Source organism: Lutra lutra, chromosome 7 (genome assembly GCF_902655055.1).
Source record: "Lutra lutra chromosome 7, mLutLut1.2, whole genome shotgun sequence".
Lineage (NCBI taxonomy): Eukaryota > Metazoa > Chordata > Mammalia > Carnivora > Mustelidae > Lutra > Lutra lutra.
Genome location: NC_062284.1, coordinates 37,031,645 through 37,046,950, shown reverse-complemented (window position 1 = coordinate 37,046,950; position 15,306 = coordinate 37,031,645). Strand labels below are relative to the sequence as shown.

General features: G+C 36.9%; 1 protein-coding gene across 1 annotated transcript in view; it reads left to right on the top strand.

Moving 5' to 3' along the window:
- PRTG (protogenin) overlaps positions 1-14,853 on the top strand; it is a 126,225-nt gene extending 111,372 nt beyond the window's left edge. The window contains exons 17-20 of the mRNA XM_047738356.1: positions 348-468; positions 1,743-1,908; positions 4,103-4,207; positions 4,693-14,853. Of these exons, the coding sequence (XP_047594312.1) occupies positions 348-468; positions 1,743-1,908; positions 4,103-4,207; positions 4,693-5,100 (800 nt within the window). The 3' untranslated portion in view covers positions 5,101-14,853. The remainder of the gene's footprint in view (positions 1-347; positions 469-1,742; positions 1,909-4,102; positions 4,208-4,692) is intronic.
- Positions 14,854-15,306: the final 453 nt, after the last annotated feature.

Here is a 15,306-nt window from a genome sequence, read left to right as displayed (position 1 = left end):
GCAGATCTGCTTTTAAGGTAGCATGACATGACAGCTGCCCTTTGGTTCAAGGAACATCTGTACTTTGTGCCTTTTAGCATTAAAAGTTATTAACTGATGTTCATGTTTAATACAGTAATATGGTATTTAGAACTCATATTTGGAATCTTCAATATGGGAATATAACTGATCTTTGGGATGACTGATAAAAAGAGTAATATGTGTCTTTTCTGCTTAGACACAGATACAGTAAAAAATTCTCCCAGGACAGGTAGAAAAATTATAGAAAAGCAAACAGCTATCTTAGACTTAAATGGGATCATTTATTTTTTGTGATTGATACTGAGTTAATGTGTTTCTGTTTCTAGTTTATTCAGGCTACTACCATCTGGACCAAAAATCAATGACTGGCATTGCTGTAGGCGTTGGCATAGCCTTGACCTGCATCCTCATCTGTGTTCTCATTCTGATATACCGAAGTAAAGCCAGGTGTGTTTCCATTGCTAGCCATGCTGAGGTGGTTAAAAAAACGTTTAAATTACAGTAACTATGAGAAGCAAATTGAAATCAAGTGCCTTCTAGAATAACTGGCATTTTCCATTTTAAAATAATGTTACTTGAGTTCTTAATTGCTATAGAGATGTGCTCACTTTTCCATTTGAAAAAATTACTGTGCCAATAAAATGTTCTTAAATGAGGCCCTAGTTTCTTCATTTCCTTTTTATTTTGAGAAGTACAAAGTATATCCTTTGGTTTCTTTCTTAAAATGGCACACTTAGTCTGATGCTTACGCTGATTGAAGAGATTTCTTACTGTCTGGAATATTTTCATATCTAAGCAGCCTTCTGTCGAGAGCTCCTCCCTTATTTCCGTAGGACATATGTTTGGGATTCTCTAGACATGGGGTTAAAATAAATGTGATAACTAGGGATTTGTCCTCTGGAAACTCTGTTAAGCGGTCTCATTTGTAGTTTGACTTCAGCTAAATTCTCAGCATTTAGTAAGTTTGTCTAATTCTGACCTTTTATATTTTGGCTCTTGCTTTCATTTATTTTAAGGTTGTTTGCTGTATTTAATACAAGGTCAGAAACACACTATTTTCAGATAATCCTTATCACTAGACTCCCTGCATTAGTATTGACTATTGAGATTTATTCTTTCTGTATGGTACTTGTGTATAAAAACATACTCAGGAAACATACTATGTTAAAGAATTCTAACATCTTTTTGTTTATTTAACTGGCTTAGTTTTGCTGTACAAGTTTCTCACTTGAAGAATATTTTTATAAAATCTTTCTGTACAAATAAAATATTTATGTACATTGTTCTAGTGTTTAAATCTTGCAGAAGTGCTACTGTAAATTTGCCATCATTAACTGGCAAGTGAGTTGTTATGTTAGTGTGACATTCAGGCAGACTTGAGAGAGAACACGTAAATCTTAAAATTATAATTTCTGTGTAAATGTGAAATAAATAACAGTAATAATTAATAGTACTTTGTAAATATTAAGGTTTTTAGTAAGTGTAAAAAATAATTTTCTGTAAGCAAATATTGGGGCTAAAAGAAAGACGTTTCCTCAAATCATAAAAGTTTGCGGGAGTGAGTTTGAGGTAAAAATCTAAGACTCAGTTTTTAAAGGTATTTGAGAAATAAGTATTGAAGAACTTCACTGTTTGTAAAGTCGCGATTATAGGCCAAATTTGGTACATTTGTCCAGATCTCCTATAAAATTGGAAGATTTCCTTTGCTTGCAATATTTCAGGAAATCATCTGCTTCCAAGACGGCACAGAATGGAACTCAGCCGTCATCTCGCACCAGTACCTCCCTAGCCGGTGGAAATGAAGCTGGAAAGAACCTGGGGGGAGTTGTAGAAAATGAAGAATCCTTAATGCCAATGATAATGCCAAACAGCTTCATTGATGCAAAGGTACTGTGAGCTGAGATACTGATCTGCTGTGTAATCCTTCCCTCCGTTCATCTTCCCTTGATATGTGAGATTTGCTTACTAAAAAATCGTATGTTGAACATATTACATCCATATTCTACTTGAGGAAATACAAAACAGTTTCACCCAGATCCTTCCTTACATAAAATATATGGGGAGATAAAGATAGGGATGGATAAAAGATAAAGAAATAAAAGATTAAAGAGATAGAGGGGAAAAAAATGAAAAAATAGCATAAATGCAATTAGATGGGATTATGTGGAGCTAACATGTTTTAGATAAGGACAGAGGGTCATTAGTCTATATTTACTACAATAATTTACTACAATTATTTACTCAGTGGGCAATTTTTTCATTAATCCATTTTCATACTTCATTTGATTTTTTTTAACTGCCGTGGACATTAGAACATTCCAGGTATAAACTATATTTTTAAAAATATGGTCTATCTAAATAGATGTTTCAAGATCCTTCCTTTTATGGCCTGAGGAAGTTGGATACAAGAAAGAAGTGTAATTGGATGATGTTACTTCATGTCCTACTATATGTAATAATAGTACAGAGATAAGCATTAGGAACACCAAATGAAAATTATTTTTGGTCACATTGCAACATTAGATAGTGTGCATTATTATAATAGCTCTTGCAACCAATGTGGTATAAATGAGGTATCCACAAACTATAGCCCATCCCAGGCCAGCCCATAGCCTGTTTTTATATGAGCTAAGAATATTTCTCACCTTTTTAAAGGGTACTTTGAAGGACAAAAATAAAAGAGAGAATGAGATGTAGGCCATATGAGGCCTGCAAAATCTAAAATATTTACTATCTAGCCCTTTACAGAGGAAGCTTGACAAATCCTGGTCTAAATCCTTCCTCTCCAACCCTTCCCTAAAATTTAGAATAACAGAAATACAACAAAATTTCAGGCGGTTTTGGTACTAAATTTTTTTAAAGAATTTATTTGTCCAAGAGAGCTAGCTCAAGCAGGGGGAGCAGTAGGCAGAGGGAGAAGCGGCTCTCCCCGCTGAGCACGGAGTCTGATGGAGGGCTCAGTCCCAGGACTCTGGGATTATGACCTGAGTTGAAGACAGATGCTTAACCGACTGAGCCACCCAGTTGCCCCTGCTATTAAATTTAATATAGTTATATTTAACAAGTGCAAGCTACTCAAATCTAGTACAGTGTAATATACTATATATATTATGATTAAATAATAATGACTTGGGGCACCTGGGTGGCTCAGTGGGTTAAGCCTCTGCCTTCGGCTCAGGTCATGATCCCAGCGTCCTGGGATCGAGCCCCGCATCGGGCTCTCTGCTCAGCAGGGAGCCTGCTTCCTCCTCTCTCTCTGCCTGCCTCTTTGCCTACTTGTGATCTCTCTCTGTCAAATAAATAAATAAAATCTTTAAAAATAATAATAATAATGGCTTGATTTTTGTTACTCCTGTTGTCTTTATTGTTTGCAACTTGATTTAGCTTTTATTTTCTGATACCAATGTAAGCCATTCCACTTATTTCCAGTTAACCTAGAACACTGGAACCTAAAACTTCCAGATAAGCATAAAAAGTACTAAAGCACATTGGGGTTCTCTTTTTACTACCTTGGAACTACCTTGGGCGTGAGAAAGGATTTGGAGAAGCAGCATGGGGAGGAGGACATGGGGGAAAAAGAGAGAGAATATTAAGTGAAAAGAGGCCTTTTTGGAGTAGGGACCTGTATTAAGCAGATAAGTCAGGTCTCTCTGTTTCCTCCATTTATTGCCATTTTGTTGAGCATGTGCAGGTCCACGGTTTTTTCTTCCCAACTGCTTCCCAAAACTTCCCGTTTTTCAGATATGTGGAAAGGTTAAAAGAGTGATGTAATGAATGTACAAATAATTGTAAATGCCTTGTCATACATATTCCTATGTATTTTTGTTTGATGTAACATTTGGAAATAGTTTTTGGAATTATTATACTTCATCCCAAATACTTCAGCATATAGATCTCTGAAGATTAAATCTATTATATCTTTTTGATCACTGACAAATACCCTGAATTTGTGGGGGTACTGCTTGTGTAAAAGAAGAAATAATAATGTCCCTGATGGCTTTTTAACATTTAAAAATTTTGTATACTACGTATAATAAACTGAAATCTGTAGTATTTCTATTTTCTCATTTTATTTCTCCAGGGAGGAACTGACCTGATAATTAATAGCTATGGTCCTATAATTAAAAACAACTCTAAGAAAAAATGGCCATTTTTCCAAGATTCTAAGAAGATAAAAGTTGACCAGGTAACCCACCTTAATGAGAAAAATTTTTGGCAGCTCATGGTATCATGAAATGATAATTAAAAAGAGAGGAAAGTATAAATGAAGGCCTTAATTTTCATGTTCTGTCTGGATATAATTTTATTCATTTGGGGCATAACTCTGTGGAAAGCCATGATGCGTGATCACTGAAGTGGTAGTTGGAAAGTAATCAGAGCTGTGGTTTTCAGCAGGGAATGGGTGGCAGTGGAGGAAGGGATATGGCAGGAGTAAGCATCAAAAAATCACTGAAGAAGCCTTTGGACACTTCACTTGCCCTAGTAATTCTGATGTGTTACCACTCGGGTAGGGAACTACTGACCTAGATCATCTCTTCCTGATGATGACCTTTCACCCATGTCCTTGAATAGATGACTATATCAGAATCTATAGGCTATGTAAAACCTTATCTATTATTTTTCCCAGAGCACTCTGCCATCACTAACAGTGTTTTATGTGTTTTTGCCTAGCCTCAAAGAAGATTTACTCAAGCAGTATGCTTTTACCAGCCAGGCACCACTGTGTTGATCAGTGATGAAGACTCCCCCAGCTCCCCGGGTCAAACCGCCAGCTTCCCAAGACCCTTTGGTGTTGTTGCCGCTGATATGGAGCACTCTGCAAATAGCGAAGGCAGTCATGAGACTGGGGATTCTGGAAGGTTCTCCCATGAGTCCAATGATGAGATCCACCTGTCCTCAGTCATCAGCACCACGCCCCTGACCTCCAGTTCCTTCACCGGCAGTGATTCAGGTGGGGATGGCTCTGTGAGGAAGTGTGGAGACCCAGCCACGCCGCTGGATGCCGAGCAGACGACTTCTTCGGGTCTGCAGCCGCTGTCTGCCATCCTGCGCTTTGACAAAGATGATTTTCCAATCTAGACAGCCATGTTCAGGTATTCTCACCTCTAAGTCTGTTCGAAGGACAAGGAACAGGGAGCCAAAGCCTTTTGTGGAAATCTTGATGTCTTATTGTGTATTTCAGCTTTTTTTTGAATGTGTTTTCATTTTTTTATTTTTAAACACGTATTTTGAATGTTTCGTTGTCAGCAATGTGAAAAGACAGTCTAGATACTTGACTGGATTATAAAATACGTCACTGGAGCAAAGGGAAGACTTTTGAAAACCCCTTTGCTGACTATCTACCTCAGTTTGCCAGATGGCAAACTCCGAAGACAACTTTGTTACCTCGTGTGTTGTGATAGTTGATCTCCGCTCCGTAACCAATGATACTTCCTAGTAGCATTTTGTTTTCATTGCTGTATGTGTAGTGTGTGTGATCAAAGGAGTCATATAGGTATATGAGTAAGAATGTTTATCTGAAGCTCTGATTTTTTTTTTAAAGAAAACTATGACATCTGCATGGTTTGGAGAATGTCATACCTCTGCTATGAGGACTGTCGAACCACTGAGAAGAGAAAAAGTGGGACTGCTGATTTTAACAAATGACCAAAACAAAGAGTGTCTCTTTTGAAAACAGAACTATTCAGTAGCATATAGGGAATACTGTGGCTTCAAGGGCCTTTCTGTTTTGGGCATTAGAGTCTTGAGTGCTTTACCTGCTGTACCCCAAACCTCAGCTGCCTAGAGCCGTGCCTTTTCTACCTTCCCCTTTGCCTGACGGTCGGCCAAAGCCTGCACTGTCTAGTTTGCAAAGCATCCTCACCATTTCCAGAGTTAGTTGCAAAACTCCATTTTTAAAGAGAATTGGTTAGAGTTTTTTGTTTTTTAATCCCACCTTGACTTTAAAAAAAAAAAAAGGGTAAAGAAATTTCATAAAGTATTAAGAATAAAGATAAATGCAAGTAGACCATAAAATAAACTAGAGGTTATCATGGTAACAGTGCCTTCCATTATGTATTATGAAATTCTTTGCCTTATACCTTTTTAATATTCATGCAATTGTTCAGGACAGGAGTACAGAAAGTTGCCTTAAGAGTTTCTTGGATTTTATCAATAACTATTTTGATGGTATAGTATCTTATCAAAGCGTTTTAGTTTGTTTTCACGCAGGTCTGATTTAGGGATAAGTGTTCAGAGCTCTACCACCTCGTTTGTATTTTCTTGAATTCTTAAAGAGAATGTGGTACTCTGTAATCTTCTTTCCGTGTCAATGCTGTGAATGAGGAATGCTAACTCCAGGAGTGAGTTAATCCTCTTGCTGGTTTGAAATCAGCAAACTATTTACTCAGCCACATAGAATAGACCTTCTTTCAGTCATGAGACAGTTACCTACTAGGTACCCAGCAGTGAAAAAGGAAAAAGAATTAAACACATAGTGTAGAGAGGGGCCCTATGTTTTTTGGTATTTCTTCACATTATTTGGAAATGACTTCTGAGCCTTATTTTAAAAGGAATCTTCATGGGTTTCCCCTTGAAACCTTTGGTTTATGGGGTGTGGTGCGGTGGGGTGATGGTGAGGAAGTAAGAATGTAAATGGCATTCTAAAATCAAAAGAATGTTCCTGGGTGTTAGTCCCACCTCTGTCATTGCCTATCCCCGTGTCTGATGATGCCTGTCTTATTGTTTCTTAATCTGTAGTTTTGTGCCAAACTGGATGTGTTCAGAAGCAGACCAACATTAAGTGCCAGCAACCACTTGTGAACTAAATTCAAAGTCCTCCTTTAGTTATCTAAGTATGGGCTTCATGGCAAAACAAAAAAAGCAGAGCTTTAGGTGAACAATCTGAGGCAAGGAAAAATGCTGCTCCTGCCTTTATAGCTCCTGTTTTATACTACCTCCTTTTAAAGTTATTCTAGTGTTATTTTTTTTCCTGTACTCAGGGAACATTTTGTTACTTTTAAGCTGCCTCATGCGAGCATGGGCAAACTGACAGGGTATGGTGTCTTTTGGTTCGTAAGTAGTTTTGTGGGGCCAACTTTTATCAGCATACAAAATTAAGGAATACAAGGAGTTTGTTTTATTTTTTAAACTTTCATTAAAAGGCAGATAAAATCTAAAGTTGAAACATCATCCATCATGGTTATGGAAGATGTGTCCAGGACTACATGAATTTGAATCATTTTAAAAGCCTAAAAAGATGATCTGAAAGTCCTTGAGGAAAGTATTTTGTTTGTTTCCTTTTTCTTTTTCTTTTCTTTTTTTTTAATAAATAGGCCCATAGTTATTATAGATCTTTAGGCTATAACTCTTTGCTAATTATTTACCAGTACATTTTTACTTTTTCACCTTTTCATTTTGTTCTTATACAGATTTTTTTCATAATAATCCTGTTACCAAAGAAATTTCAGCAGAAAGTAAAAATTTGACTCTAATTTCCCCCCCAAAATTGAATTAACTAGAAACATCTATAGGTCTGAAGCTTATATAAGTAGTTACTAACCCAAAATAATAGGGTTTATATTGATTGTTATAGTTAAATAGACTAGTAATTTCAACTACCTTATTGTTACCAGAGCATTTAAAATGATTTCTTTACCAGCAGATAGTTCCAAAGAATTTCAAGTGTAATTTTTTTTTCTTCAGCAAGTAAATCCTCATATACAGTATTAGAATAAAGTATTTTTAAATTGTTGAAACTACTTGTTGGAGAGAAAAAAAAATCTTTTCACCAAAGATAAGTATTTTGGTCTCATTGAATAAGATATTTAGTATACACCAAAGACTTCTTTTTATTGGCCAAAGCTAGCTTCTTTGAAGTCTTAAGAATGAAACTGTAACTAAAATGTGAAGTTTCTCATTCATCTCTCATAGTGGTGTTACTTCATGGCATTTCATTCCAACGGGGTTAATACGCAAATGGTAACTGTTTTCTTTCCCAAAGACTTATTTGCTGTAAGTACTGATACACGCATGCCATTTTTATGCCAAATATTACGAGATACTGCTCATCAGTATTTTCATACCAAAGACCATTAAAATATATAGATTAGCCTGTAAGTAAGTAAAGATGAGCAGATTTGAAATAAATTTATTTAGAGGCTGATAGGACTCTAGCTTTAGTAGCAAAAGAAATCAAAGGGCTAAGTTTACATAATTAAAAGCAATACAATTTATGTTGGTATTTATCAGTGTTTTTATTCAAGTACTTTTTATCAGCAAATTATAAAAAAACCAAAGATATTTAAGGTTACCTCCGCATATAGACAAATTTAGTTGTACGTTAAATTGTTGTTTCTTGTTTTTATGTCAACCAAATTGTCTCTCTAGAACCCAGTCTGTATCCAAATAGCATACATAGGGACTTTCCATCAAGTCTGCTGATTCAGCCACAGGATGTTTTTGCCAAATGATGTGATTACTTTTCCTAAGCACCTTGACTGTGAGATGTCAACAGAAATCTCAGCAAGTTTTTCCATTCCAGAGCATATGGCAACCCCTGAATTAGCCTGTGCAGTCTTCCTTCTGCTTAAAGCATTACCTGGTTAACTCAGAAGGTTGAGGCAGTCCCAAAATAATAGGGGCGTTCTCATCTCTTGGGAGCAGTGACATACAGTGGGCAAACAAATCGTATCACTGTTTAAGTGGACTGTCCTTCAATGGATGTGCCCTTTAAAGTTGTCCATAAGTTGAAATATTTTAATAGCATCAAGGGCCCTAGTGTTTCAAACCTGAGGGGGAAACTTGGGTGAAACCATAATCTTTTTTTATGAAATCTGGGGTTTTATATTTTGATTAGCCTAAAAGTAAAGACACAGCTTTATCCACTAAGTAAGTAGCTTTTAAAAGATTGGCTTTGGCACACCAGGGAAATTTGATCCTTGGTCCTCGGTGAAATGCCTTTTATTTGGCTTTGTTTCAAACAAGAGCACTGCCAACATTGATAACAGTGACAGTGATTTGCATTAGTTTGTCTTGACTTTGATAAGGACTTCTCCCGGAAACTTGCTGGTGTTGACTACTCAGGATCGATGGTCAAGTCCATATGGAGACAACTTTGAAGAGTGTCCGAAAAGATGGAATTGAAAGTATCTTTTTTTTTTTTTTAAATGTAAGAATATCCAGATGTGGCTCCATTTCAGTGGTAGCTGTAGTGATTCACATGTATGTTTCTATTTCGTTGAATGTAAATTTTTAATACTGAATGTAAAAAAAAAAGTTTCAACTGTATGGAAAGAGTCATGATCATTCTAAGACTAAACCTGTATTTTGTACATTGTGTTCCTGACAATTTGCCACATGGCTCTCTGGTAAAATTGCTTTGGTTTAATAGAATAATTGTTGTGGGCTGTGAGCAAAGAGTAGAGGGTTCTGGAGATTTCCATATACAACCAGTTGTCAACTTGTTGAACTGTTATTGATGTTTAGAAGAACATATACATAGAATTCTGTGTTAAGTTGATTTATGCTCAGGACACCAGATCACAGGCTAATGCAATGTGTATGTTTGCAGGCTTTAATCTTGTCAGGCTGTTTCCCATTTTAAGGCTTTGAAGTTGTTCAGGATTATGACAGTCTTGCATTTTTATCAGACAGATGCTGTATTTTCTTAATGCTGCTGTAACAATTTACCACAAATTGATGGCCTTAAAACAACACCGATTTATTACCTTCCACTCTGTAGGTCACAAGTCTGACACAGGTCTCACTGGGATAAAATCAACGTCTGTTTCCTTGGGTTTTTTTCCTGGCTTTTAGAGCCTGTGGACTCCACCTTCAAAGCCAGCAGTGTAGCATCAGTGTGACCCTGCTTCCATTTTTATATCTCTTTTTCTGACCCTAACCAGAAAAGGTTCTCCAATTTTAAGGACTCTTGCAATTACATTGGGTCTACTTGGATAATCCAGGATAATCTCCCCATTTTAGAATCCTTAACTTAATCACATCTGCAAAGTCCTTTTGCCCTGTGTGGTAACATATTTAGAGTCCAAGGATTTGGGCATGCATTTCTGTGGGTGGCCACTATTTTGCCTCCCGTAGACACATTATTACTGTAGAACTGTAGCATTCTGATTTCTACAAAATGTCAGCTGCATTACAGAGATTGGCAGTCTGAAGTCATGTACCCTTTAGAGATCTTCAAAATTTCAAAGCTGTGAATACCTTGGTTTATAGCTTATCAAGTGTACACATTAAACTTCCTCTCTAGATTGCTTGCAAAAATAATTCAGCTTTAAACTTTTTTGAATATGTGCTTCATAAATTAATGTCTCAGTTCTATGCATTTCACAGAAAGTTTCCTGAAATTTATGGAAACTCATCAGAAATTTTTGATAAATGTTCTTATTATAGTTGAAATTTCTGCTTTTCTCTTAAGTAATTATGTTGCCAGTGGAGGATTGAGGCAAAAAAGACCTCAGACATGGGACTCGGTAGATGAACAAGATCATGCTCACGCTCATTCTTTATCTTCTAAAAGCACATTTACAACATGCCCCCTTTCTACTTTTAAGTCAGGTTTATTTCTTAAGCTTCACCACCTGTTTTCTTTTCAGTTTGGTAATCCCTCGATTTCCCATCAACCTCAGCAGGAGCCTCCACTCACCTCACTAGCATGTGTGCATCTGAGGCAGTGGTGTCTTTCTTGTCATGCTCTTTGATTTCAGTTGTGCCTTTCCCTGGAGAGCTTTACATTCCGCAGCTCTAGTTGGTTCTAATTCCTGGATTGTTCAAGTCAAGCCTTCTTTCTGTTTTGAAGGATAGTTTCTAATTCTAACTCTAATTTTCAGTATGTCTTAACCAAGGAGATACAGCTATCTCCATTATAGGGTAGAGACGTGATGATATTCTGAGTAGGGATAACGTGCTGGTCATTTTTCAGCTGCTGGTCATTTTTCAGCTGCTTTTGACCCCAGTCTCTAGGAAGAGATAATGTGATTTCCTGAGCATATGTGGTGTGCCTAACATGTGCTTCATTCCTGCAAACTACTACATTCTGCGAGGCAAATATTCCCCCCATTTTAGAGATCAGGAAACTAAGGTATAAAATGTCTAAGTTGCCAAAGATCACAGCTGGTTAAGTTGCTTACCATAGTTACAAACCCGTGCTCGCTTCGGCAGCACATATACCATAGTTACAAACCCGAGTTGGTCTACTTCCAAAGCTGATAGGATTTCTACTAGGATGTATTTTTTCAGCTAAGAAATTATATTTAATTACTCAGGCTCGTGGTGCCTTCTGCTGTGCCAACACAACCTGTCCACATAGTAATAGCCAATCAGCAGAAATCTTAGTTGTGTCCTTTATTCACAGGAGGACTTTAGGAGGCTGAGCCATAACTTACCTCTTGTCATCTCCTAACCTCTCTCTTTTCTCTGTTAAAACCTTCAATTTCTCTTAGCCAGTATTGCCTGAAAACTGATGTTTGTGCCTAAGGTTGCATTAGAAATAAGGTAATTATTGTTTCTGGAGTCCTTATCTTTTTAAGCATTTGCCTAATAGATTAGGTGTTCAGAATTCGATTCATCTTGTGTGATTTTTCTATAGTCCCCATATCCAAGTAGGGATTTACTCACTGGAAAAAACCAGGCATGTAACCCGTCATCCTTCCTTGCTAGATCTGGAGTCGATAGTTCTTATATGAGTTACAATGTAACTAATTCTTCACACTAATTTAGGAGGGAGCAAAGCTGAGGGAGAGTTCTATAATAGAACAAGTGTAAGTTTAGTTATTGGACCACCTAAATTCTAATCATTTACCATGTTGAGAATTGTTTGGTAGGAAAGTTCTCAACCTATTTCTGTTCCATCTCTAATCATCAAATGAGGGGATGTGCAGAACGAAGCAATAGTACTGTGAAGACTTAAAAGGAAACTCAAGTGTAAATAATTATAATCTGAAAGTCATTTCTATAAGGTTGTGAAATAGTCTTAACGGATTTTTTTCTTTACACTTCAGCCTTTTCAGTTACATTTTGCCTGTGCTAAAATGAAACGTTTGCATTTCCTGTATATGCACCAAAAACTAACAGAAGACAGTGGTTGTTAAAAGATAAAGACTAGTATTTAAACACCCATCTGGGGGCGCCTGAGTGGCTCAGTGGGTTGGGGCCTCTGCCTTCAGCTCGGGTCATGATCCCGGGGTCCTGGGATTGAGCCCCACATGGGGCTCTCTGCTCCAGGGGGAGCCTGCTTTCTCCTCTCTCTCTGCCTGCCTCTCTGCCTGCTTGTGATCTCTGTCCGTCAAATGGATAAATAAAACCTTAAAAAAAAAAAAAAACCCAAAACAAAAAAACCCACCCATCTGTAATGTTGGAAAGTCTACAAAAGGAAATGGGAATTTACGTCAATTTAAAACTTTCATTTTTTTTTAAAGAGGATACTCTTCTACATTTTATTATGGTGCTATTTACATGACTGTATACAATTACCAAACTTTATCAAAACTTACCCTTTAAACTGATATATTTTGTAATTTAAACTATATATCAAGAAAGCCAAAAAAAAAGTATTAAGTATTATTCTACATGATTTTTCATAATTAAAAAAGTTCACCATAGAGATTATCAAGATTTATTAAAATGCGCCCCAAACCCTCACAGCTACTAAACTTAAAGATCTTTTAAGACTTGCCAGAAATGAAATTTCTTATGAAAAGCATTCTATAAATAGCTAACTAGGGTAACTTGGATAGACTTTCTAATTATGCAACACCTTGCTTTTTTAAATATCAGTTTAATATGACTCTTAAAAATCTCTATTTACATTTTATATTTATATTTCTGTCCAATGTCCACTTTTCCTTTTGGTTTATAAAGTCCATGAGAACAAGACTCATGAATTTATAATTTTAACTTTAGATGCCTAACATCTTTCCTGAAATCTTGGTTTTTCAAACAGTAGTCAAAACTCAACCTAAAGCACGGACCTCTCCTTCCTTATAGTTTGCATTTATTGTGGAGGCTTTTTTGGTTGAAAGTTAGACAATAGAATAGGGAACTCGCTTCAAGACTGCTACACTGAACGTAGAATACTATGAGATAAAATGTCAATAAGGATACTGTAGCTTCCAATATTAACTATAGAGCAGTCACCATAGAAACAAATCTGGTGTTGATGGGGGGAATGTCATCTAAGAACCTTTAGTTCCTGTCCATTGTGCTGGCCCATGGAGTCTCTCCAGAAAGGCTGGTTCAGGCTTCCCCACAGCAGTGACTGGGTTCCATCTCCAGGCATCCTTGACAAAGACACGAAGTTTACTTGTGGAGTGGGTGTCAAAAAAGTTGTCACTGTGTTATTGTGAGTTGTCCTTCAGCACCAAAGAGCAGGTAAGGCACAGTGTGATGGCAGCTATCCATGGGATTCTCTTTCCCAGGGTCCTCACCCTCAGTGACTCCCCGGGGTGGCTCTGCCCTCCAGGTGGCGTTTTGAGGGGATGCAGTGCCCAGAGTGGGGTTGGGGGGATGGGGATAGTAAGCGCAGGGCCCTTCCTTCACCTGCTTGGGACCCACGGATAGGTGACTCACCCTGGTCCGGTGCCCAGAGGGCTCTGAGAGGGGAGCGGCTGGGGGCAGGGAGCATGTGGAAGCCTCAAGTACTGGCCTTGGTGAGAACCTCGTCCCGCCTGGCTGCCTTACAGCCATTTCTCCACTCCCCTAGATATTCCCCCATACATATATATTTGGCTTCTGAAGATTTAAAGAGAGTCAAATATCCTGGGAGGGGTAGATGGGTGAAGAGAAAAGTGCGTCTTTAGGCTTCTTCTCTACTTAATCTACACATCCACTTTTTCAAGGTTATGGAACGTCTTAACATTTCTCTAAACTATTTGGAATGAATTTTATACAGGGCTACACCTACTGGTATCTAATTCTAGTTTATCGGACTCTACCTTTAAAGCTTCTTGTGAAGTGTTAATGATTATCATGAATCTGAACATCTCTGCTGATTTACTCAAGTTTATATGTTGTAAGTAAGTAGTTCATGGTATGTAGACACAGTCCTTTCAAACCATCTTTAAGAATTTATGTTACAGAAGTATATTTTTCTACAGAACTATCTTTAAAAATAACAAAAACATTTTAAATTTTGACTTAAAACCTTCTTCTTCCTGTTACCACATTCTCTATATTAATTCTGTTTGCAAATGAAATGATTATTAATGATTTAGTGACTTGAGCCTGTTATAAGAATTTGCAAAGCCTGGTATACACACACATTGCCTTAGCCTATCAGTAGAATAGAGGACATATTACCTAAGTTTGTCTGTTTGTTGCTGTTGTTGGACAAAATTTTATGTCTGTGTATGCGCAGTTGTTTTTTTTCTATTTTCTTCAAAGATGTGAATTAAATGAAAGTGTGGGAGCCAGCTATATATTTCATATTATGGGTGTTCTGGATCCTTTCACTCTTATACCATTTTCTTGTAAGGGCAACATTTGCAGACTAGCTAATGGACTCTAGAGCTGAGCTATTTTAATTTTATACTTGACTCAGGGGATCAGCTCTGTGAACTCCATTGCATGAAGAAAGCAAATGTTTGCCTTGATTTTGAATGTACCTTTTTAATGTCTTCTTAAAACATATTTTGTTTAATAATGTGGGTTTGTTTTCTTTTTCTAGCATCATAGTAAATATTGCCTAGTATTTCCCCCCCTCCCCAGGGTAGTTTACATACTATCCTACAGGTCATGCCAAAAATAAGTAAAAGTTTAAATGCCAAAATGTTTATGAAACTGCTGTCTAAATACTGATTGATTGCACAGTTTAAATAAAAGTTTTCCTTAGTTAAAAAAAACACCTTTTTTTTCCCTTTTGTTTTCTTTCACTTTATAGAATGATGACTTTCATATCCTATATGGGATGATTATAGAGTCCACTCCAACCAACAGGAATAGAGCCTCTTTTAGGGATCTAGGAATTGTTTTCATCTGTCATTTTACTGCATAGCAGCAGGGAAATAACAATTTCCCCTTTCCAGTAGATGACTGATCACCTCAGGAACTAAAGAGTAGGTATCCTAAAAGCTAAGGGCTCAACCAGTTAGACGAAGATCTAATTCAGGTTAAAATTTTTGTTTTTTAAAAGTAAAATATCTGTACAGCAAAAGACATTATAAACAAAATGCAAGTGAGACATGGAAGAAAATATCATTAATATACAAAAAGTCCCTATAAGTTAATAAGGAAAAGTCCAAAGGAAAAGAAAATTTGTCAGTGGATTAGAAATCCACAGAGAAAGAACTAAAT